The 24038-nt window shown below is 42.8% G+C and overlaps 1 protein-coding gene across 1 annotated transcript in view; it reads left to right on the top strand.

Moving 5' to 3' along the window:
- Nucleotides 1-24038, top strand: part of arrdc1b (arrestin domain containing 1b) — a 53066-nt gene that overhangs the window by 25846 nt on the left and 3182 nt on the right. Inside the window, exons 3-7 of the mRNA XM_080755726.1 lie at nucleotides 10810-10860; nucleotides 18843-18997; nucleotides 20232-20414; nucleotides 21354-21530; nucleotides 22546-22996. Of these exons, the coding sequence (XP_080611852.1) occupies nucleotides 10810-10860; nucleotides 18843-18997; nucleotides 20232-20414; nucleotides 21354-21530; nucleotides 22546-22996 (1017 nt within the window). The remainder of the gene's footprint in view (nucleotides 1-10809; nucleotides 10861-18842; nucleotides 18998-20231; nucleotides 20415-21353; nucleotides 21531-22545; nucleotides 22997-24038) is intronic.

The following is a 24038-nucleotide window of genomic DNA, read 5'->3' as shown; positions in this document are numbered from 1 at the left end:
TTGTCGTCACATTGCTCATGATTGCTGAAGGCTCACAATGCGTCACGATGTGACATGTTGTGGGCTTGCGTGACACACCGCCGTACCGGCGAGTATATATTAGGTGTACTGCAGTCTGCGTTGCTCTACGACGTCAAACTTAGTAGTGAGAGCTATCCTGGCTATATAGGAGCAGTGGGCAACTATTTAACAGCAACCACGGGGAGAGGTTCAGGTTCTTACTCACGGACAGTTCAGCACTAAACCAGAGGAGGAGCCCGGGATCAAACCGGGGACCTTTACTGTTCCTAGATGGCCACTCCACCTCCTGAGCCAGTGAGGCCATGCATATACAGTCAAATGTGTTCACCGTTCACCATGTGCCACCCCTGCCTACAACACTGGGGCTTATAGCTAGACCTCGGAAATGAGGGCTTTACAGAATCTATTGTTGGTGTGTGTATACTGTGTAATTCTGTGTGTGAGTGTGTGAGTGTGCGTATGTTTTGAGTGTGTGCGTGCGAGCCATGCATGCGTGAAACCTGTTGAAAATGCAAATTGCCATGTGGACCTCAGTGACGGTCATTAGACCATGTAATCTGCACTGGTTAAAACATCACTGAGCAGTGCAATGCTTAACCCCAGGGTGCTCTCTCTCTCTCTCTCTCTCTCAGATACAGCACTTCAATGCTTAACCCCAGGGCGTGCTCTCTCTCTCTCTCTCTCTCTCTCTCTCTCTCTCTCTCTCTCTCTCTCTCTCAGATACAGCACTTCAATGCTTAACCCCAGGGCGTGCTCTCTCTCTCTCTCTCTCTCTCTCTCTCTCTCTCTCTCTCTCCCCCTTTTTCTTTCTCTTTCTCTCAGTTAGCGCAGTAGTTGGACAATAGAATAGATAAGAACGTGATAGGAATCAAACGAGTAACCTTTCCAATATGTTCATCGGCACTGACTGACGCTGTGTGATCACTGAAGGTGAAGGTTTTAGGCTTATTAAGTCAGTATAAGTCAGAGAGGCTTATTGTCGGTATCAGCTAGGGTGCTAGTGTCCGTTTCAATGCGCTAGACCTCTGGGAGATGGAATGCTGAGGTGGAGCGCAACACCTACCATCAGCTCTCAGTACTGACCGCACGACATCAAGCCATGCTACTCATACGCTGAGTTGGCGGTGCCCGGGATCGAACCCATGACCTTGCGGTCGAAAGGCGGAGTGCTCTTTCCGACTGAGCTAACCGGACACAATTATTACATGTGCTTATTATTACGTGTTCATAATAGAGCACCGAAGTCTGACGTCACTTTCAGTAGAGGGCGTCAGTCCCCAGGTTCATGTATTTGTTTAGTTGCATTGAATCATATCCCCATTGAGGCGATTTTAGATCGCCTCATATAACAACTGTTTGAAAAATAAACATGTCACCCCGGCCGCTTCACTCATATGGATATGAAGAATCAACTGACAGAGAGAAAACGCTAATGTTACTGCTGCTGAATTAGTTAGATTTTCGCTAGAAGCAGACTGTATCATATATGAGTGACTGACTGTTGCAAACGATACAGAGACACTTCCCTAACAATAACGCAGAGACAGCGTGTTTATTTTTGGACCACAACGCTTATAGTAGACGATATTAAGATCACCCCATGTTATTCTCCATAGAGAAATTACTTCCGCGAACCAGGGGAATCGTCGGGATGAGCGAGTTACGTCAGGACTTCGGTGCTCTATGCTTTACAGGTATACTGTATAGCAGGCACAGTACAATCCCCAATGTAAATGTATCCGTTTGTGAACAAAATGGTTCTATTCATACACTCTCAGAGTTAACCATATTATTAGCCTCGGTACCCAGGATTTTATTTTCGTTCACATTCGGCTGGGGGAATGAGCCACATTTCCTAGGTCAGCTAGGTCGGGAGGTAACAGGGGGGGTGCACGGCCAAAAAGGTTTGGGGACCACTGTGAAACCCTAGATAGTAGAATCCCAATTCCAGTCCGAGCGAACATTCGCTGAAAATAGCAGACGGAGGCATTTGTGTAGAGCTTTGTGTAGATAAATTACAGGCCTTTCATGAGAGTGGGGAAAGACTGTGTTGTGGCATCAATGAAATGGTAAGAGAGAGTATTAAAGGAAAATGTAATCTAGCACAGTAAATCTATTCCTGTATAAATATTTTTCATTCAAATTTTATTTATTCTCGAAATTTCACTGAGTAATTAAACTCATTTTTAGTGTCGTTGAGTAATACAATATCGTATAGAAAAACATCACAATACATCAGAAGATCAGGAAAAGGAAAAAACAAAAAAAAAGTATACAAATTACAAATTTCAAAACGATCTAAAAACAGTTACATATTGTGGGTATGCTCACCAAGGTTTTAAAAGGACTCAAGGGTTCAAATGTGGTCAATTTTAATGTAATTTGCAGGTCATCACATGTATTAGGGCCACAGAAGCTAAAAGCAGATCTACCAAGTTCAGAGTTAACTTTTGGTAGTGGTGCCTTGAATTTGGGGAAATTACTTGACGAGTAAATGTCACTAAATGGTTATGTAAGGCTCCACAATATTGGCAAGAACACAACACTTATAACAAATGTCTCACGAAAGGTGTTCTCATGGGACCCTGTGGACCTCGCCAGATAGGATAGAAAGGTGTTCTCATGGGACCCTGTGGACCTCGCCAGATAGGCGTAAGTCTGGTGGTTAAAGGTGTTCTCATGGGACCCTGTGGACCTCGCCAGATAGGCGTAAGTCTGGTGGTTAATGACGGTCATTGGGCAGTGGTGTAAAGTAACCAAGTACATTTACTCAAGTACTGTACTTAATTTTGAGGCATTTTTACTGATACTACGAGACTAAGTATTAACACATTTCAGTACCTTTACTTTTACTTCTACTCCACTACAATAAGTTTAATTATTAAGTTTAGTTACTACCGGTAGTTACTTTGTAGATTTTGATTACGTATTATTACAGACCATACATTAACCCAGGGATATTCAATTGGCGGCCCGCGGGCCACATGTGGCCCGCGGAGCGCCTCCTTGTGGCCCCTGGAAGAATTTTGAAAAAAAAAAAAAAAAAAAAAAAAATGTTTTTTTTTTGAGAATAATAATAGGGCTAATAAAAGTTACAGGTATGGTGTGTGCGATATTAATTGTGAGATTACCATAATGACGGTAATCATTAAAGGACCACTTTTCAACCTATCTTCATATAATAGGTCCTCACTAATAATCATGATAAAATGACACATTTTTTTCTACTCGGTCTGTGTCACATAGGAGGGCTGTGGGCAGTTCAGAAACCCACCCAACAGTGACATCAATGGAGAATCCAAGCTAATAGAAACTGCAGGCTTTCTAGTCCTGAAAAGTTGCGAAAATGGAAGCCATCATTCTCACAATAATAAACCCTGTTAGGGTCCATTTGGTTCCATTTGTACACTCTCAGAGTTACAGACCCATAAGGGTCCATTTGATTCCAAACCATTTCCCTGGGGACCCCCTGGAACTGCCTCAAGGACCCTGGGGGTCCCCGGACCCCGAACCCCACTTTGGAATCACTGCTCTATGTAATGTTTGTGTGTGTGTGTGTGTGTCCGTCCAGCTGATGGTCGTTAATGTCAAAGCAATGCTGTTTATGCACTGTCAAATAGGTCTAGGCCTACATCTATTCTAAGGTGGCATATACCTGTATAGGCATATTACCCTGCTCATTACTGTTCGGAAATATACATAAATCTTCGTGTTTGAGCACAAAAAGCATTTTGAGAACCCACAAATTTCCGCGCTTCGCGCGCACACTGTGCGGCCCCCCACACACAATCATTCTACAGTTGTGGCCCCCGGCCTAATCTAATTGAATACCCCTGCATTAACCGCTTCAGCCATGTGTACATTTTGGCCATCGCATCTGCTGTTTTAAACATTTCTAAAAAAGTGTGAAAACTGGGACCACTTCACCACTTTTCCAACTATCTTCATATAATAGGTCCTCACTAATAATCATGAAAAGATGGCGCAGTCTGTGTCTCATAGGAGGGCTGTGGCCAGTTCAGAAACCCGTCCACCAGTGACATCATCGATGGGGAATAAAAGCAAATAGAAACAGCAGGCTTTCTAGTCCTGAAAAGTTGCAATGCGAAAATGGAAGCCATCGTTCTCACGATAATACAAATCTAAACATTTTTGTAAAATAATCTTGTTTAAAAAAAAATCATCTGCCTAATGATGATGTCACTGGTGGATGGGTTTCTGAACTGCTCACAGCCCTCCTATGAGACACAGACTGAGTCGGGGGGGAAAAAACTTGCCATTTTATCGTGAGGACCTATTATATGAAGATAGGTTGAAAAGTGGTGAAGTGGTCCTTTAAGAACATGACATTATTCATAGACAGGGCTCGACGCTTAGCATTTTTCCAAGTAGCACGTGTGCTCCTAAATTGAAAAGTCTAGTAGCACACAAATTATTTTAGGAGCACGATGAAAAATGATGTGTTTTTGAGGGGCACTAGCCCCTCCTATATACAGCTTTTGTCCCCACACATCTCAAAATGAGCCATTGACAATCAACAGAGAAATTACGTCAAGATTCTGCTAAATATTAAACATCAAAACATTAAACGCCATTGACATTGAAGGGAAAATGTCATATGTAAACGAGCAAATACATCTATGAATCATAGATGTATTGAAAGATGAGGGATAATAATGACGGTATAAAAGCCAAAGTCGGGGTAGATGAGCCTCAGACAATCTGTATCACGCTTATATGTCTCTGTAGACTTAACCCCAGCATTGCACAAATAAAGCCACGCTTGAGATTCAACATTTGTCTCGATCATTTCTCTGGAAGAAGAATCCGCTCCTCTGGGAGCGATGTCATCATAGCTTGTAATGTAACAATGAAAGTCCTGTCAGTGATGTGTCCATTGGTGCTTTTATTTATATACACTATTGGGACATGAACATCTGAACGTCGTCCCTTGTGTAATAGCGTTTTATGGAAGAGTTGATACGACGTTTGGCGTTTTTTTTTTTCAAAAACAGGCGTGTGAAACATCTTCACATTTTATACATTTTTGTAAAATACAAAAAAATCCATTTACTGTATATTCAAACTAAATAAATCTTCCACCGTGGTTACATGGCCTAAACAATCAATTTAATTCTGAAGAGTGTGGCATCTTAAGTGTTCCTTTGGTTCCATTTGTATTTTGTACACTCTTCAGAGTGAAAGTAACACAGATAATTTTACTGTGCACGACTTACATTTTCAGACATTGCAGCTCAACCTTTCTCTAGACTTTTACAGTCCACCATGTAACTGTAATAAATTATAATAAACCTACAACTGCATTGGGATACTCTGCATCTACAAATTGTCTTTTAACACAAATCGGGTTTCACGTCTGAGCAAAAGATTAAAAATGTTCTGTAGTGTAACAGTCCCGTTATATTCACTAACCCACCACTACGCACACACATTTCCTGTTTTGATCCCGTTATTACAGGGATTGTCACCTCTTAGATAATCTCTCCCAGTGATTGCTTGTGAAATCATGCCTATTGTTAGATCAAAGAGCCCAGTGAAGAAGTGAAAGCCAACATGCACGCTGTGCAGAGAGTGGACTACACAATGTGCACGCTGTTCCAACATGCATCTAATGCGGCTGTCCAGGGACTACAGACAGACAGAAGTATGGTTGGGATCTTTTAGGATTGAACCATCCTGGTTCCTTAACGATTCCCTCTTAATGGTCCTATTCCTTAACTGTTCCTTTTTGTTTTTAATTTTTTTTTTGTGGCTTTCGCCTTTTATTTTATATTTTTTATGGAGGGACAGACAGTAAGCTGACAGGAAATGGGGAGAGAGATGGGGTGGGAAGACATGCAGTAAAGGCCGTCTGTCACAGTCCCAGGCAGGGCTGTGTTTTTCTTGTCTGTCTCTGTCTTGTCAGTGTCTGTGCTATGTGTGGGCGTGTGTGTGGGCATAGGCTTGGCTCCATTTACCACTTGGCTCACCTGTTTCCAGTCCCTTCATTCCAATCTACGCTCCTGCCTGCCATCAGCTCATCAACTCCAGCCTATAAAGACCCGGCCTTCCCACATCACCAGCGCCAGATTGTTAAATCAACCACAGTGGTAGTAGACACTTCTAGCCAGTATATACCAGTGTTTGTTCCCAGTGAACGTCAGTTTCCTCGTGTTTTCTAGTGATTTAGTTTGTCGAACTTTTGTCTGTGTCTGCATTTGGGTCCGCCAGTTCTTGGTACCGTGATACCGTCGAGATCGGGAGTCAAACCCGCGGCACACTGCCAGACTAGATTATCAACCAAGGTGCCTGGACCACTGAGCCATGGCCCAGGCCAACAGTTCCTTTTAAAGATTCCTTTCTTTTTAGGTCTTCATTATACTTTTTTTTAAATAAACACAAATTCTCCCTTTTATATACAGTACTGCATTATTGTAGTGGTTCTCAAAGGGAGGTCCAGGGACCCTATGGGTTACTTGAGGTTGGTTCCAAGTGGACTGTCACAGGTCTGTAACTCTGAGACCAAATGGTTCCTGACGGGTCCATTTGGTTCCGTTTGTACACTCTCAGAGTTATGGTGGTCCTTGGAATTAAAACGTTTTGAAAACCACCGCTATTATAATCGTATAGCAGAAGTGAAGTCCACATACCAGCTCAGACAGTGTGATAAACTGCTGTCCGGAAACTGTTCCAAATGCGATGGAACAGATTCCAGTTCCTCTATGTTGGATCCTGACCCAAGACAGAATGCAGAGTATTGGCCCTGGCCACATCACACACAACATGCTAGATGTGTCGCTGTTCCCTCAGTGCTCTTGTCTTCCTAGGTCCCAAAATGAATAATGTGAAGATATAATCTTGTGGGGGCGAGTCGGTGACACAGCGCTAGCGCAGCCAGTTTAATACGTTGTGTGAAGTTCACAGATTTAGTGGCAAGATCTCTCCATCGGGTTTGGATGTCTTTCCTCCTTTTTTATGGTAAAGTACACCCACCCACTAATATTGCTTAAATTTCACATCCTTTATCTCCAACAGTTTCATATCCTTTCCTGTTGTGAAAATGGGCTGCTGTGCTGTGCCCCAAGGGCTGAGTAAATACAGGAAAATGACAGACCACACACACAGACAGACACACACACACACAGACACACACACACACACACACACACACACACACACACACACACACACACACACACACACACACACACACACACACACACACACACTGTGGCTGACTGATAATGTGGTATGCCTCAGTGATGTCACAATACCCCCTCCCATGTTCTTTTGCAGTCATTCATTGTCTTTCTTTGTGAGTGGCAGGATTGCAGGGCGGCTCGTGCGTGCGTGCGTGCATGCGTGCGTGTCAGCCTTGTGTGTCACACGCTTGGTGACACACAGGGCTTGTTTTGTAAACTTGTCAGTTTTATATTTAGCCCACCCAGGCTTGAGGCATACGCACCATATATACTGTGTCTTGACATATTGTTGTCATCTTACTTCCATTATTACTGATTGCCGTTTCAACATCATTATGTGGTGTTATAATCAATAATAACAACAACAACAATAATGATAAACTTTTATTTGGTACTACATACATACATACATAAGAAGACTCTTTTGGCCTACGGGTCCTTTCTCTGTGTTTACTTGCTCAGTGTGTCAGCTCTGCAAACGTGTGTAAACTCATCCCCACAGCTGTTGTACAAGTAGAAATGTACAGTACAATATTTATGGTGTTGCACCCTCCTGCACCTCCTCGCCATTTCCATTCATGTGGCATGCAAACATTTAATAAAAAATAAACAAGCATATGATCTGTAAGTATGCTAGCTGTGTGTTGTGAATATGTATAAAAAGGTATATTCTTAGGCCGTTTATATAGCATTATTTATAGCTAATCTTAGATTGGCATTTAAAATTAACTTTTGATACTTTTTGGGGCTGAGAGGCATTTGAAGTACACATTGAAGTACTTTCAAGAGCAGTGGTTCGGTTGCCCTTGAAGAGGTCAGTGTTCAGTGTTGATGTTACTGTCTGGGAGAATGTAATTAGACTTCTATAGAGATAAGTGATGGTCTGATGCGCTCAAGATGTCCCTGCTTTGAAGGAGAGGGAAAGGGCCTAATATTAACCCATTTAGGGTTAATAATATTAACCCTAAATGGAATATATATTCAAAGCTTTGTGCCACATTTTCACGATTTGCGCTATGAGCTTGTAGATCTGCTATTTTTCAATAGCTAAAGTATAACATAATGCTTAGTTAAAACACCAAAAGGGGTTCCCGTCCAGAATGGGCTAATAATCGTTGCTGTAATTTGTTTCCTTGGCACAAAAGGGGGAAATGAAAACAACAAAAACTAACATAATATGTTTCGGTGTATCGGTATCGGCTAAATTGAAGTTTTAACCATCCATATCGGTCAATCATTTCCATATTGGTGCGCATATGTTTATGCAGTGATTGATATACAATTCAACTGTAGGCATCAGTCCAAATTGTGATCCATGTGACCAGTACAGTATGCAAGGAATGATGGAATCTTCCTTTATCATAAACAAGTGTAAAAAGGTACTAATATCCAAGAGTCTGCCTTAAAGATATATACCAAATCTGCTTCTCAAATGTCTTCGTGCAGGGTATTTCAGAATTTAAAAGCATAGAGTGTGTGAAGGCAGTGTTGCCAAGTGTCTTATGAGTGACTTTGGGTATATTAAACCTGCTCCAGAGGATCTTTGTTTCCGGGGTTGGGGCGCTGAAATCAATTCTAAATGGAATTGCTGGAATCCATTGAAGTGTAGCCAAAAACAAGAGTGTGCGTGACGTGGTCTCTCCTTACTGGTACTGTTAGCAGAGACTAGCGGCTGTGTTTTGAATCTCTTGTAATTGAGATAAATCAACCACTGGAGCAGAGACTGTTAAGTGCCTGTACGTATTAGTGAAGGTGCACGTCGCACCTTCTTTATTAATAAAGTCACGTAACAGTCCGTGCCGCTCCAGTGGTTTGTTACCTTTGCTGCTGTGTCCTTCTCCTTGGATGCATCGTACCTGCCATTACTCGGCTGATGTGTGCGGTGGTATTCTCTCTTGTGACTGACTTCTTTGAGGAGAGTATTGCAATAGTCTCATCATAAAGGCATATAGTCTCAGTATCCTGCTGTATTAAGAATTGCCGTAGTTTGGAGGTATAACTGACAGAAAGCTGACTTGGTCCCCATGTTGAATGGATAGGATCGCCTCCATTTTATTTAGTTTAAGGGAATGCAGATTTGTCTATATGGATTTTGGATAGGCAGGAAGTCAACATGTAGCATCGGGATCACTAAGGTCATTCATAAGTATAGATGCCACACAGGTATAATGTGTAGATAATAATATGACTCAATATTTCAGCTGCCAAGAATTTGGGGTCTTAATTTAGTTCTATTCCCCACATTGATTTCAGAAGCTGTAAAACAAATAGATAGATAGCACAGTAAATAGTGCAGTAGCTTTTTGCAGTGGCATCATGACATTATAAACACGGTGCCAACACATCTAGGAGCCCTATTTTTGCGGGTGCCTTACCCCTTATCCCTAAACTTTCTCTTTTGTTACTGTTTTGAAAAACATTTTTAAATAGTTCAAATAGCCGATCTACAAGCTCACAACATGTTAATGAAGATCGGTTATTTGAAGTATTTTAAAATGTATTTCAAAATAGTAAAAAAAAAGGTAAAGAAGTCTAGGTATAATAAGGGGTAAGGAGGGTAAGCCCTATTTTTCCCAGTGCGCCAATAGGGCCTTAGTAAGGGGAGAGGTGCACAGTTAAATCCTCAGTTTTAACTTGAGAATGTACAAAGTGGAGAATGTACCAAATGGACCCTTCATGGGTCCATGTGGTGACAACTGTATTCTCTCAAGAGTGATGTTGGCCCTTTGATGTTAAGGTGGAAGAGAGAGGTATAGCAACTCAAGAGGTGCCTTCTGTCTTGGGTCGATCACGGCTTAGCCTTGCTGTGCTTTGTAAATCATTGATTAACTTTGCCGGGGAAACTGTTGAACTTTCCCAGCCGACACGCATTGCGTTTCACGAAACCTGTAGTTTGTCATTTCCTCTGACAATGTGTGATTAGACTCAGCTGTGTGTGAACCCCCTGTGTTATCAGCAGGGGAAAGTATCTCCCTCAGCCGGGCTGTGTTTGAACACTAAAGCCTGTTTGTGACTGAAACTCCATCCATTTAAAGGGACATAGGTAAGCCCGCCAGGCATGGCCGTGTGTGGTGTGTCACCTGGATATATCTGTGTCAGCTCTTGTGCTCAAGGCTATGAAAAACAGCTAAAATAAAGACACACGCTCACACATGCACGAGTGTAGCAAGCAACATGCGCGCTCACGCACACAAACGTCCCCCGACCTCCTCTGTAGGGAAATTGACCTGCATGTTGTCGATGACACGCATACCAGACATTGTTGTTGACCGTTCTATCATCTTAAAACATCAGCGTGGCCTTTTGAAAGGTTTTGTGTCTGACCTATTTCTGTCGCTTCTTCTTACTTCACTTCTCTTGTTATCAAGACAATAGGTATTGTTTGCCTTGAGTCCACGAGGAGGACTGGAATATGTTTAAACAAGTAAAATCTTCATTTGTTATTAAATATTAATGTTTTTATTTATATAAAAAATATTATTTTCATTGAACTCCATGATTTTATTTCTTCTTATTTTCTTGTCTGTTCTTGTAATTAACTGTAAACCTCATTATGATAAACTAAACTAAAATGGTCTTTTTCCAGGAACGTTGAACGCTGGTGAATACGCCTTCCCATTCCAGTTCCTCATTCCAGGTAGGCTTTCATTCCTCCATGTCACTGACACATCATTGTTTTCCAAGGTGAACTACTTCATGATCCTTATCACAATTCCATTTCGTGGCAAAACAAATAGGTGACGTACAGTAGAATGACCTGCAGTTGGAACCACTGCTGATATCATATCATATCATCGTGTCACTTTGGAGATACAGGAGTAGATAACCACCAGTGGTATTTATTTAACAGTTGGTCCCATTCCGTCTACGTTACTATGGCTATGACTATTACTGCGCTGCAATAAAGTAGAAATGAATAATCCCGATTTATTTTCACCGACATTGATGACGCAATAATAATGTGAACATCAATGGCTTTTGTAGAGCATCAGCTGTTAGTGGGGAGGGAAGTAGGAAGTATGAATATAATATAATAATGTAATATATCGGTATCGGCCGATATGACCCTGGAAATAATCGGAGATTGGATATCGGTCTCTAGTAGAAATATGTCACTAGTATGACTAGTATCACTCTGCGTATTCAGTATTGTGAAACGTGCCTTAGCGTACACAGAAAGAGTGGTACTACACTCCAACACAGTGGTATACCTACCATAGCAACACAGTATTTGTATGCTTGCTTAGCCTCAATAATATCAATGACTTATTTTATGTTTTTATGTAAGCATCATGATTTGACAATGATGGGGTGTGTCATTGGAACCAAATGTTCCCAACCACGTAATATGTAACATAGTGTATTACATATTAGGCTCGTAGTGTATTACGAGGGCTCCTTTGAGTAAAGCACAAAGCACTGTGATGTAACGTAAAGATTGGCATGACACCTAGATCTATGTCATCGATACTGTACTCGAAGGCTCAGCTACATACAGTATGCACACACACACACACACACACACACACACACACACACACACACACACACACACACACACATGCGTGACACATCAGGAAACACTCTCTCCCTATTTGAAAGGAGACTGAAGGGTGATTGTGCAGGTGTGAGGGCACACAGTGCAGGAACTGTCTGGGATGTTGTACTCTCTCTCTCATTCTCTGGGGCGGGTTGAGACGGGGGTTATTTTTAGCGCAGCGTCTCGTGGTGCTGTCAGTGTTTAATTGCTCTTCATGGACTCTTGCTTTGCTACTCAGCCTACAGCTCTTTACCCTGTTCAGACCCCATGGGGATCCTGTGAGCGTTTGCACAGCACATGTTAACTAGGGCTATCATAGTTAACTAAAACGACTGACAGAAATAACTGAGGCTAGAAATGACACAACGTTTAAGTTAAGAAATAAAAACGAGGCTTTAATAATAACTAATTGAAACGGTTTTGTGTGTTTAACAAAACTAACTAAAATCATAGAGAAGGTTATGTCTTTGTCAATATCTCGCCGCTGACACATGCCCCGCATTACAGTAGAAAACTAACACTAATAATACAAAACAATACAAAAACTATACTGAAACTAAACATTTTCAAAAGATTTAACAAGCAAACCAATTTCAAAAACAAATTGAAACTAAACTGAAATTAAAAACAAAAATGTACTAACTAATGAAAAATTCTAAACTATAATAACTATAATATCTCCCTGATTTGTGTTGAGTGGATCACTGCAGGCTACACACAAACTTCTAGCTTCTAGCTTTGACTTATCTATCACTAATCACTTTCCAAAGCACAGCCAATGCGTTCGATTAATTTACTCATGGTTTGTTAAGGAAAATCTTGAAATTGTACTGTTATTTCGATTGATGGCGAGTAAAGGGGCCAGCCATGAGCCAAAACAGCCAAAGGCTTTGGTGCGTGCGTGCAATGCTGCTGTTAAGCTCACGTTCGCAGAACATCGATGCTTCATTCTCAAACTGCACACCTACAGTACAGTTGTAAACTTGCTGTCCATAGCTACAGCTTGTACAGGGAAGCCACGCCGTCACTAGACTCTCTGGCTTGTCTTGTTATGTCAAAGTCAAGTCATAATGGCGTTTTATTGCATTTTAAAGCGCATATTGATTTGAAAAGTAGTCCCTGGAGAGAAGATTGATCTGTGAAATTGAAGCGTCCATGACTTATTAACCTCACAATTGTGTTCAGCCAACATTTATTCTTAATTATTCACGGAGGTTTGGTAGCATTTGAATAACTTGGGACAAAATGTAAATAAATGCTAAATCTAAAATGAAGGGTAAATTGGTCTATTTTTATTTATGGCTGAAGCTGTGAATGGACAATGACATGTATTAATGCCGGAATAGTCCTTTAAGGCATTAACGGGTGTGTTGGATAAGGAGAAACCGAAACCCAGATTGATCCAGACACAGGGATGATCAGGTGTCGCTGGATGTGTCTGCCCTAGGGACAGACAAGCATGTTGCTGTCAGGTGTTTGTCTAAATAGTTGTTTCTCATACATTTCCATATCAAGGACCAACACATTAATACTGTATGTATGCAGTTTGCTGCTGACCCCCATGTGAAAATGTTTGGTGCCAGGGACCCACCGATACAAGATGTGTGTCGTTAAGAGGGTTTTTTTGTGATCACGTGATCACACCAGCCTGTAGATCGGCCATTTTGGAGCCACTTTATGTTATAAACAGATCTTTATTTTGATAACTAATTTAGCTGGGGACCACCTGGAACGCACTAAAGGACCTCTGGGGGTTCCCCGGGCTCCACTTTGAGAACCACTCATCTTAAAGTATGTGAAATGTGTAGAAACTCTACAAATATGGCCTAATTAAGCCTAATTTGTACTTTTGTAGTCTCTAGTACAACATTGTCGCTGTTGGCCAAAGATGGTTGTTCTACAAGGTAATGATGCGACACAAGTGTTGTTTCAGCAGATGAACAGATGGCAGGAGAGATAATGATGAGTGGCAACAGCAGAGCTACAAGCTTACAATGTGTCATATTACGATTTTTTTATCTGGGAGTTCAGTAATGATGGAAAATAATTTAGAGAGTTGTAGGCTCAAGCGTGAATCAGCATGTCATACATAGCGCCACCATCAGGCCAATACCAAAATTGTAGCATTTCTTCATTGGCCTTGTGGTGCTTTCATGATTTGAGGCATCCATCTTGATCACACGACTATAGAGATAATGTGTACCGATCTGCGCAAAAATCTGCCTCCTGGTGGCGCTATAACATTTGGGCCATTGATTGATTGATTGAAATATTTATTAACAGTTTGCAGAATTACAAATAGACACTTCTATATAGCCAAAGAACAGAACAGGAATTCATAAAGGAGGTAAAAAAGGGAAAAGAAACTACAGTGAGGGGAAAAAGGGGTGGGTGGTGGGGGGAGGGGATTCAGATTCTACGGGTGCCAGTTTCGAATTGCAGCCGTCCGTAGGTGCCCTTTGAGAGCGATTTTAAGGAGTCAAGGGATTCACATGTCTTAATGACTGTTGGTAGGGTATTCCATATTTTGGTGGAATAGGAGAGGAAAGAATTTAGTAGTCCCTTGTTTGTGCCGAATCTGGGTTGCACATGGTTTGTTGCACTCCCTCTGGTGTTGTGGGTGTGGACTTCGTTAACATTAAGGAAGTATTTAGACAGGTACATGGGTATCTTGGTGGTGTAGCGAATCTTGTGGACCAGACCCATTGCAAGATGCTGTACTCTGTCGTTGACCCTAAGCCATTCCAGCCTGTCAAAGTGGGCAGGGGTGAGGGGGGTGAGGCCAAGTAGGAGCCTGACCAGTTTGTTTTGGGAGGTCTGGAGCCTTGTTTTAAGGGCCTTTGAGGTGCTGTGGTACCAAGAGGTGCATGCATAGTCAAAGAAACCTTGTACGAGGGCTCCTGTTTAGGGTCTTCAAGGTGTTTTTGTTGACCTGTGAGGAGATCCTGTAAAGGAATCTTTTTTGATTACGTTGGTGGCCATTTTATCACCGGAAAGATTAGCCTCCAGGATGGAACCTAGGTAGGTAATTTAATCTTTTCGTGTGATAATATTGTCACCAACTCTAACCAAGAAGCCATCTGCCTTGCTGAGGTTACTATTTAATCCAAAGAGAATGGATTCAGTTTTTCCCAGGTGTAAAGATAGTTTGTTATCAGCGAGCCAGGTGCAGATTCTACCGAGTTCAGAACTGAGGGTCTTTTCAACCTGCAGTTTGTTCCTGTCCGAGACTAGCAGTGCCGAGTCATCTGCGAACAGGAACAAGTTGCAGTCACAAGCTGATGTCATGTCGTTTACAGAGGTTCTGCTCTGGCCTCCAGGGAGTTAGTGATATTGCACAGTTTCAAGTTGATTGTCACCGGATAATTGCTTAGTGTACTGTACACACAAACGGACACACGCACGCACGCACGCACACTCACACGCACGCACGCACACAGACACACACACACAGACACACAGACACACAGACACACACACACACACACACACACACACACACACACACACACACACACACACAGGGGCGGACTGACAGGGGAGAAAACAGTCTTGACCACGCCTGGCAGAGACAATAACACTACAGATTTTCCTGTCAAGTTTCAGAAAACTTCCACTAGCTTGCGTGCAGATGAGTTGACAAAAGAAAATGTGAAAGGTCAGGTGGGGATGCAGGGAGTGGACAAAGGGGAAGGAGGGATGGAGACGTTTATAGAAAGATGAGAGCACACATGGGGATTTGTGAATGGTAGACTTACCGAGTCTGAAGGCTAGGGTTTCAGATGGAGGAGGTTGAAAACGAGAAAGGATTAATAAACAGTGGTGAACAGTAACAAAGTACATTTACTCAAATACTGTACTTAAGTACAATTTTGAAGTACTTGATTGAATGTATCGATCAATTAAGCCCTACTTTATACTTAGTCTATTCAAAAATAGCCGATCTTCAAGCATTATAGCTCCACAAAAACAACTGGCATTCAACTGAAAAACGGGTTGCGATGTGACAATATAAATTAGAGGCTTGAAGTAGTGTGCTGCAGGAAGTATCCGGTGCTTCTCAAAGTGGCATCCCCAACAACATTTGTCAATATTAACGGGCACCTGCCTACTCGGGAAAGATGCATGTCGGGAATGATGCAAATGAGGAATGTGCCCATTGTATCCATTATTGTACCCACAGTCAGCATACCTGTTGGACCCGTCTGTCTGTGTCCCTTTTATACCCATTATAAATCATGTGAAAAAACATTTGGAATATATGTTTTAAACATCTTAACAAGACAAATCTGGCATAGGATGCAGACAAACTTAATGTTCATTTGGAGGTCCCTCATTCCTTGATATGAAAAGGAACACCCAGGCTATCCTGCCTTGCTTTATGTGTCTGCCTCGGAGAACAAGGAAGTGTAGACAGACGGACAGACACGAGGGAGGCGTTGGCCGAGGTTGACTCAGCTTACTGGACTCACAGCTGCAGAGCCCTGGCTGCCTCTACCACAGGACCAGTGCAATTAGGCCTGGAGGGATGAATGGGTTTAGATAAGAAGAGCTGAGGTGAAGAGGTGAATGGCCTTGTTCCCAGAAACAATGATGGAGAGAGAGAGAGAGAGAGAGAGAGCAGCTGGGAGAGGTGGGGAATAATGACTAATTTATACTCGATGACTGTGTCACTTTCTGCATGGCAATATCTGTTCTTTTTGCTGTTGTGCAATTAAGTCTAAATAGAGCTTTTAGACCAGCGATTCCCAACTCGTGGGCCAGAGCCCTCTGGTGGGCCGTGAAGATACTGCAAGTCCCCCCTCCCTCCCATTGTATTAATTAAAACATTGTATTAATAATACTAGGCAGTAGGCACCGCCGGTCTTGCGGTTCTCAAGGCACATGAGCTACAGAGTGGGCCCTGATACAGGAAAGGTTTAGAGTAGACTGTGGAGAAGATGAGTGATATACAGTAAATTAATGAGTATAGGACACTTCCTCCTTCCTTCAAAGTTTGTCTTTGTATTCAAGGCCGAGTCAGACAGAAAGGCAGACATGTTGTTGAGATAAGGAGCTGATTGCACGGCAGTGTCTGGGATACCAACTGAGCACACACTGAACAACTAACCAGCTCCGTGCAGCAGCAGCAGCACAGGCTTAAGATGATTTATGATCAATGGCGTTATGTGCATAATTAACTTCGGCAGCATTTGGTATTCTGTTCTAATGACTTTTTTTGTTGCTCAAAACCATCATTCAGCCAGCTCCTTCAGAGAAAATGTCACAATTACACATTCCTGGGAGGCTGGGACTGAACCATTCCAAAATGAGAATGAGAAGTTGGTAGGGAGTGGCTTATTGTAACACGCGGGAGTCTATCCCCGTTACAATGCGAGATAGAGGTAGGTGTGTGTGTGTGTGTGTGTGTGTGTGTGTGTGTGTGTGTGTGTGTGTGTGTGTGTGTGTGTGTGTGTGTGTGTGTGTGTGTGTGTGTGTGTGTGTGTGTGTGTGTGTGTGTGTGTGTGTGGGCGGCGGAGATGGTATTAGCTATTGTAATAAAGGCGCTTTCAGCTGAATACTGTATGCCGTTCTCAATTAATCAATTTATTCACACTCAAGGACACAGACAGGGTTTACTGTACGTTTCCTGTCCACTCTGTCCATGCAGCCAGCCACGGGCAATAGGACTATGATGTGTGTCCGAGGAGAGACACTGTCTGTCTGCTCTGCTGTTGTCTCCAGTCTCCCCCACACTGGCTGCAGGGCCCTGCCAAGCTGTCTGCAACCAGACTACAGCCCTGCTCTTAATCCTTATTGGCAGCGGCAGGCAGGCAGCCTTGTCCCCAGAACAGCCACCGACATTGACATTATCATTCAAATGAGGATCAAGGGAAGAGCGAACCGATTACAAGGCTGGGGTGGGAGGGAGTGGCAGAATTGCAAAGCACCTTTTCCTGACAAATTTTATTCAATAGACAGAATTAGAGAGATAAATATGTAACTCTTTGTATGTACCTTATGTGTTTGAGAGATCCAATAATCAAAAGTTTATGGGAAAAAATTGAAGGCTGCTAAATTGTTTTAGTGTGCACTTGAGCTGAATGGACAATCTTTCTATCATCAATTTTGTCAGTTCATAACAATAGCATGATAGAATATCAGACTAATTTATGCTCTGTCATACCATGGTGTTACTCACCAATGTTTTTTTTTTAAAGATTTACACGCTCACAACACACCATAAAGCTTTGTGTTGTGAGCCTTGTAGATCGTGCACCACCATTGTACGACTAAGTATAAATCACGCCCTTGATTCTCCTCCTCTGTTCTCTGCACTTTAGCATCAACACCCTTCTGCCTGACAGCACTCTCCAAAAATAGTTAATTTGGTCTTCTCTTTCTTCCCTTTCCCCCAAACCCTCCCTGTTTTCTCCTCTCCTCTGTCGCTGCAGTCCGTAAACAAATAGACAGAACATCTTCCTTCTTTGATTTATGAGTCAGATCTCCACAGATCAGATCGACCGGGCTCAGTGCATCATGTGACTTTGATTTGGCATTTATTTCACAACAACTCACACGTAAGTTAGACAAACTTCAACTTGAGAGCATTTGATTTAATTTGCTGGATAACATATGTACATACGCATGAGTACAAAGTAATACATCTAAATACGTCTTGTAAGGAATGAGATTGGTGAATTTACGTTTAGATCTCTTTCTGGAAATCTGCGTTAGGCAATGTCCTATAAGGGACTAGAATAGTGGTTTCCATCCTTTTCTGGGAGCAGGGCTCAGTTGAAAATCTTGAAAGCGTTGGTGGCCAGACCAGCCCATACTGTATGACCACTTAACAAGGCAGCCAAATGGCTGCTGTGTTTTCAAGACCTTGAAGACACATTTTCAAGGTTTTATAGAAAGAAAATCCCATGGCATTCTTTAAACATTATTTGATAGGGTTAACGCACTGTGAGCTTGTAGATCTGCTATTCTCGCAGTGGGACACGTCATATAAAAAAGTATGAATCACGCTCAATTGTGTTTGATGTCAGACTATTGTTTGAATTGTTTTCCCCTATTCTCCTCCTTCTCGTGCCCAGCCGCCGTGCCAACCTCCTTTGAAGGGCCCTTCGGAAAGATCGTTTACCGGGTGAGAGCTGTCATCGACACGCCCCGTTTCTCCAAGGACTACAAAGCCCAGAGAGCCTTCTATCTTCTGAACCCGCTCAACCTCAATGAAGTGCTCGACATTGAGGTGAGAGCTCTGGGAACCGGAGATTTTCCTCAAGTGCTTGCTTTTCAAAACACTTGTACTCTGTAAATGTCTGTAACCGTTTTCTACATTCTTGGGCATTTGAGAGCCGGTTCAATCCTTTTACAAACAGTAAACAGTCTCATGCCAGCCCGCAGTATGATTAAATATGTCACAGAGATGATTTAGAGCACTTTTCTGTTGGTGCTTCTTGCACTTCCTTTTTATGAGCAATAAATGTTCTCCAATGCATTTAAAGGAATTCTTGTGTTGGAATTTATGTTACTGTAAAAAAAATCATATCGGCTCATAATATCGGCTATCGGGCTCTTTGATTCTCCACTAATCGGTAATCAGACATATCGGAAGAAAACAAAAAACATATCGGTCGGTCACTGTTTTTCTCAATGTCGGGTCCGGGGACCACAAAGGGCCCAAATAGACCCTTAATGGGTCTGTACGTCTGAGAGTGTGCACATGGAAACAAATGGACGGCTCTAATTGGTGACATTTGTACACTCTCAGAGTTAAACAAACACTGGGGATATTACTGTGTTGATTGGAGTCCAAGAGATAAATATTTGTGACAAACGGGGGTCTGTGACCGGGCATATCAAACTTTTTATTTAGAGGCAGAGGTACAGCAGAGACAGGGACTTAGCGAAGCTGTGTAGAGCATGCACTTATTTGATCAGCTCCCATCTCGATCGAGGTTTATTTGATTTCAGGGCAGAGCGGCCTCTAAATCATTTCCTCCTTTGCTCTCATGCATCACTTTGACGATGCACAGTCTTTCTGCCCCTTTGCCACTCTTCACCACGACCCGCGATGACCCAGCGTTCGTTCTGGACTCCAGGGAGGGAGAGCTTCGTCGCTGTGGAGTCAGCTGATGGGCCCTCCTAATGAAAAACCATAAACAATTAGCTTTTTCTTCCGTCCAGCGGTCATTGCCATGTTGGCTTGTGGTGGACATTTTAGTCAAAATGACATTACGGACATACAAAATGAGCAAACCATAATATTACCAGAAACGAAGAGAAAAAGAGAATGGCCTGAATGACCATAACAGGCCTGTAACTCTGAGAGTTATAGGGTCCTTGAAAATAAAAGCCAACCATTGTCCTAATGTGCCATACATACTATAGTCTCGTGATCAAAACGAGAGCAGTAAGAGAATGTTTGCCACAGACGAGGCCAAGTCTTTGCATATTGATGACCCTCGCTGCCATCTCCCCAGCAACCCAGTTGTGCCGTGACCACTAAGAAGTTCAGCTACCTCCTGGTGAAGACGGGAACGCTGATGCTGAAGGCTCGCTGTGACCTGAGAGGCTACATCCCTGGTCAGGTCATCAAACTAGCCACGGAGATTCACAATAAGTCTGGCAAGGACACAGGGTGTGTGTTGGCCAGTCTTATACAGGTAACACAGCTCGATCGCAATGCTACTAAAACTAATATGATTGTGATGATTATCATCATGGGATTTTTGTCAAACCTTGTTTTGCCTTGTAGCCATATTTGGAAGACATGTGTATTAGGATAAGGCATTAGGTGTTATTATTTAAGTCTTTCAAGTGTTGGCATTCAGCCAAATATAACATTTTAGAAAGAATCTCATGATAACATGTTGATGATGACAGGTGACTGATGGAGGGGGGAATTAAAAGATTTCAGTGCACAATGCAAGGATTAAATGCATTCGCCATGTATCCGAAGGAAGTCTGATCCAATCACTTTTAGATTTCTCCAGTTTAATCCTGAGTTTAAGTTTTTTTGTGTTCAAGATCTAATTTTAGGCATGTTTAAGCCTCGAGGAAAATCCGTGTTGAGGTTCTTAATCCACTGTTTTTCATTAAAACGTCTTTGTCCTACTGTCCAGTTAGGATTGTGTTGAAGTCCAGCGCATTTTAGAGCTCCAATGCCGTGCGCCATGAAATGTTGCACCAATCTTGTGGTTGTCTTTTTGGCATTGTTAATATTGTATCTGTGTCGTCCCAGCCTAGTACCTATTGTTTTACCTGTCTCTCCGACATATTGTAAACCACTTTTTTCACATGTGATTAAATAAATGCAGTTGCTGGTTAATGCATTATTAGTGGTAGTCATTACATTTATTACTACCATTTTAACCCATTCTGGACGGGCACCCGTTTTGGTGTTTTAACTAAGCATTATTTAGCTATTGAAAATGTAGGTAATTGTAGGTCTGCTATTTTTTTTTAATCGTGAAAATGTAGCACAAATCTTTGAATATATATATTCTTTCAGAAGACTTTTTTATTCATGTGTGTGTTTTAATTGAAATACATACTGCAAGGTGTTGCTGTGTACCAACGTGAAACACTTCCTCCATTCCTAGAAAGTGACGTATAAGAGCAAGCGGCCTGTGTATGACCTGAGGACCATAGCGGAGGTGGAGGGAGCCGGGGTGAAGGCTGGGAAGCATGCAGAATGGAGAGAGCAGATCATCGTTCCTCCACTTCCTCAGTCAGCACTTTCCTGTTGTAGCCTCATCGATGTTGACTACTTCATTCAGGTGAGTGTGTGTGTGTGTGTGTGTGTGTGTGTGACGTGTGTGTGTGTGTGTGTGTGTGTGTGTGTGTGTGTGTGTGTGTGTGTGTGTGTGTGTGTGTGTGTGTGTGTGTGTGTGTGTGTGTGTGTGTGTGTGTGTGTGTGTGTGTGTGTGTGTGCGTGCGTGCGTGCGACCCGTGCATGCGTGTATGCTGAGACATGAGTGTGTTTATTTTGTGTATGCTTTTTGTGCATGTTTGATTATGCCTGTGTTTCAGAAACGATCCTACAAGATCAGTTTCGTTGAGGCACAGCTGGATTTTATGTAAAGTATGGTGGTGGATTCTTGTTATACCAAAGGATGAAAATGTTGAATATTTGAAAGATCAATAACATGTCATATCGATATCAAACACTATCAAATTGGCCTTTGTGTGGATAAACATTAAAATTCTAAAACCTTACCATACTGTGAGGATGAAAACATACAATTATATCAAATTAAATTCTGCCTATCCATGTTTGGCAGATACCTCTGGTGAATATACTAGTACTAATACTGTATGTGTTGTGCATGTACTGTAGATACCCACTTGCTTAAACAGAATCCTGATTTGACTATTCATTTGAATTATTTAAATGTTTGAATCTCTTCTTTATGATCAGAGTCAAGGACTCAATCTCATACAATCTCAATTTACCGTACCATAAGCCTTCCACTAGGCCAGGAACATGCTAATTGATAGAAAAACATCATTAGACTATTTCCTTCCCAGATTGGAAGATTGGCCATTAGGCTACAGCACGCAGAGAACATTATGAAATGAGCATAGACACACAGGTACTCACAGAGTCTCACATTGTTGCTGTTGGGCAGAAAGCTCTTGTGAAAAGCCTTCACAAGAGCTTTTGACTGAACGATAACTACTTTGGATCCACTAGAATACAAATTATTTCCTGAAAAGTATCAGTTTTCAGGAAAACTGACTAACGCCCGACACTGATGATATAAACACTGCTTTGTGTGTTGGCTGTCGCAGGTATCATTAAAGTCTCCAGAGGCGGTTGTGACTCTGCCCATCTACATCGGCAACACCGCTGTGACCTTGTCCCCATCGAGACCCGTGACCTCCAGTCCGGCCCCTGGTCCGGGTGAGGTGACCCCTAGCGCTCCGCCGGCTGAGGAGGACCTGGAGGAGGAGCTGTGTGCGGGGGGTCCCGTCAGTGAGGAGATCCCCACCAAAAGTCACTCTCAGCAGGACCCGTGGGGCCAGCCTCTCTGCATGTCTCCTGGTGCGTTGGGCCAGGCTCCCAGTGCTGCCTTCCCCACCGGCCAAAGAAGGCCGGATGCCAGTGACTCATCCGCTCCCATGTTCTGTGTGTCCACGGGGGCCACCATACCTTTCTTCACCGAAGGAGACATCACTCCCGTCCCCACGTCCTGCTCCCTTATCCTCCCTCCAGAATACAGCAGCTGGGACTACCCGCACGGTCAGTCACAGCGCATGCATTCACGCGCACACACACACACACATGTTCAGTGTTTTTGCATCAACCCCACTGCCCTATAACACTAGTCCATGGCACTGCACTAGCTGCTCCTAGACAGGTTGGCCTGTCTAGGAGTACAACTGAGAGGGGTAGCGTGTTCCTCCGCATGTGTTATGCATTTCCAGTGAAATTCCTCTCCGTCAGGTGAATATGTATGTGTCAGAGGAGACGTGGTTGTCAATTGGGGGTGGTGGGTTTTTTTGTGTCTTGTGCACATGTATCATTATGTGGGAAAATGGTGTGAAGGTGTTTGTGGGCACTAAATGGGAACCTGAGATGGACACTACTGTCAGCATAAAGCTCTAAGTATGTTAAGCCATGGAATGGAGTGATGCCGGCCGCTAATGTACTGGATCATACAGGCACACAAATACATGCACATACTGTACATGTACAATCACTAGTCATGCTATTATTATCACAGTTAATGATTCCATTTGTGTTTCCTGATGATCACACTGTTGATCACAAATGTTCACATTACCACGACCAACCAAAGAACGAATACGTATGTGGTGGAACTCCATTCATTCTCTACAGAGAAACAGTGGCTAATGTTATCTTGTATCTCGAGAATTTGGCTGCAGATTGGGTGTGGCAACCACCCACCCGCACCATAGTCATGTATTGTAGTACAGTTGAAACATGTCCGTTGTCCTGCCACCAATTCACCAAAGAGTACAACACCAATTGGTGCTACACAATCTTCATTCCTATAGACGATCCCAGTGATCGAAACATTGAACCAGTGGAGCTGAGTTAAGGCCTATTCATAGTCTGGTTTTCGGTGGTGAGGTGACCACCGTTCCGGTGGTGAGCTGACCACCGGAGCTGAAATAACGTTGAGCGGTGGTGAGTAAAAACAGAGAGAAGGGCTGGGGCGGTGGCGGTGGTTTGCTCTTCACCGCGGCTCGTGACGTCATGTTGTAGTTCGGTGGTCACCTCACCACCGACAATCCAGACTATGAATGAGCCTTTATTC

Source organism: Protomyctophum bolini (genome assembly GCF_963924005.1).
Source record: "Protomyctophum bolini genome assembly, chromosome: 22".
NCBI lineage: Eukaryota > Metazoa > Chordata > Actinopteri > Myctophiformes > Myctophidae > Protomyctophum > Protomyctophum bolini.
The sequence above is the reverse complement of the archived record's forward strand: the minus strand, read 5'-3'. Positions and strand labels throughout refer to the sequence as shown.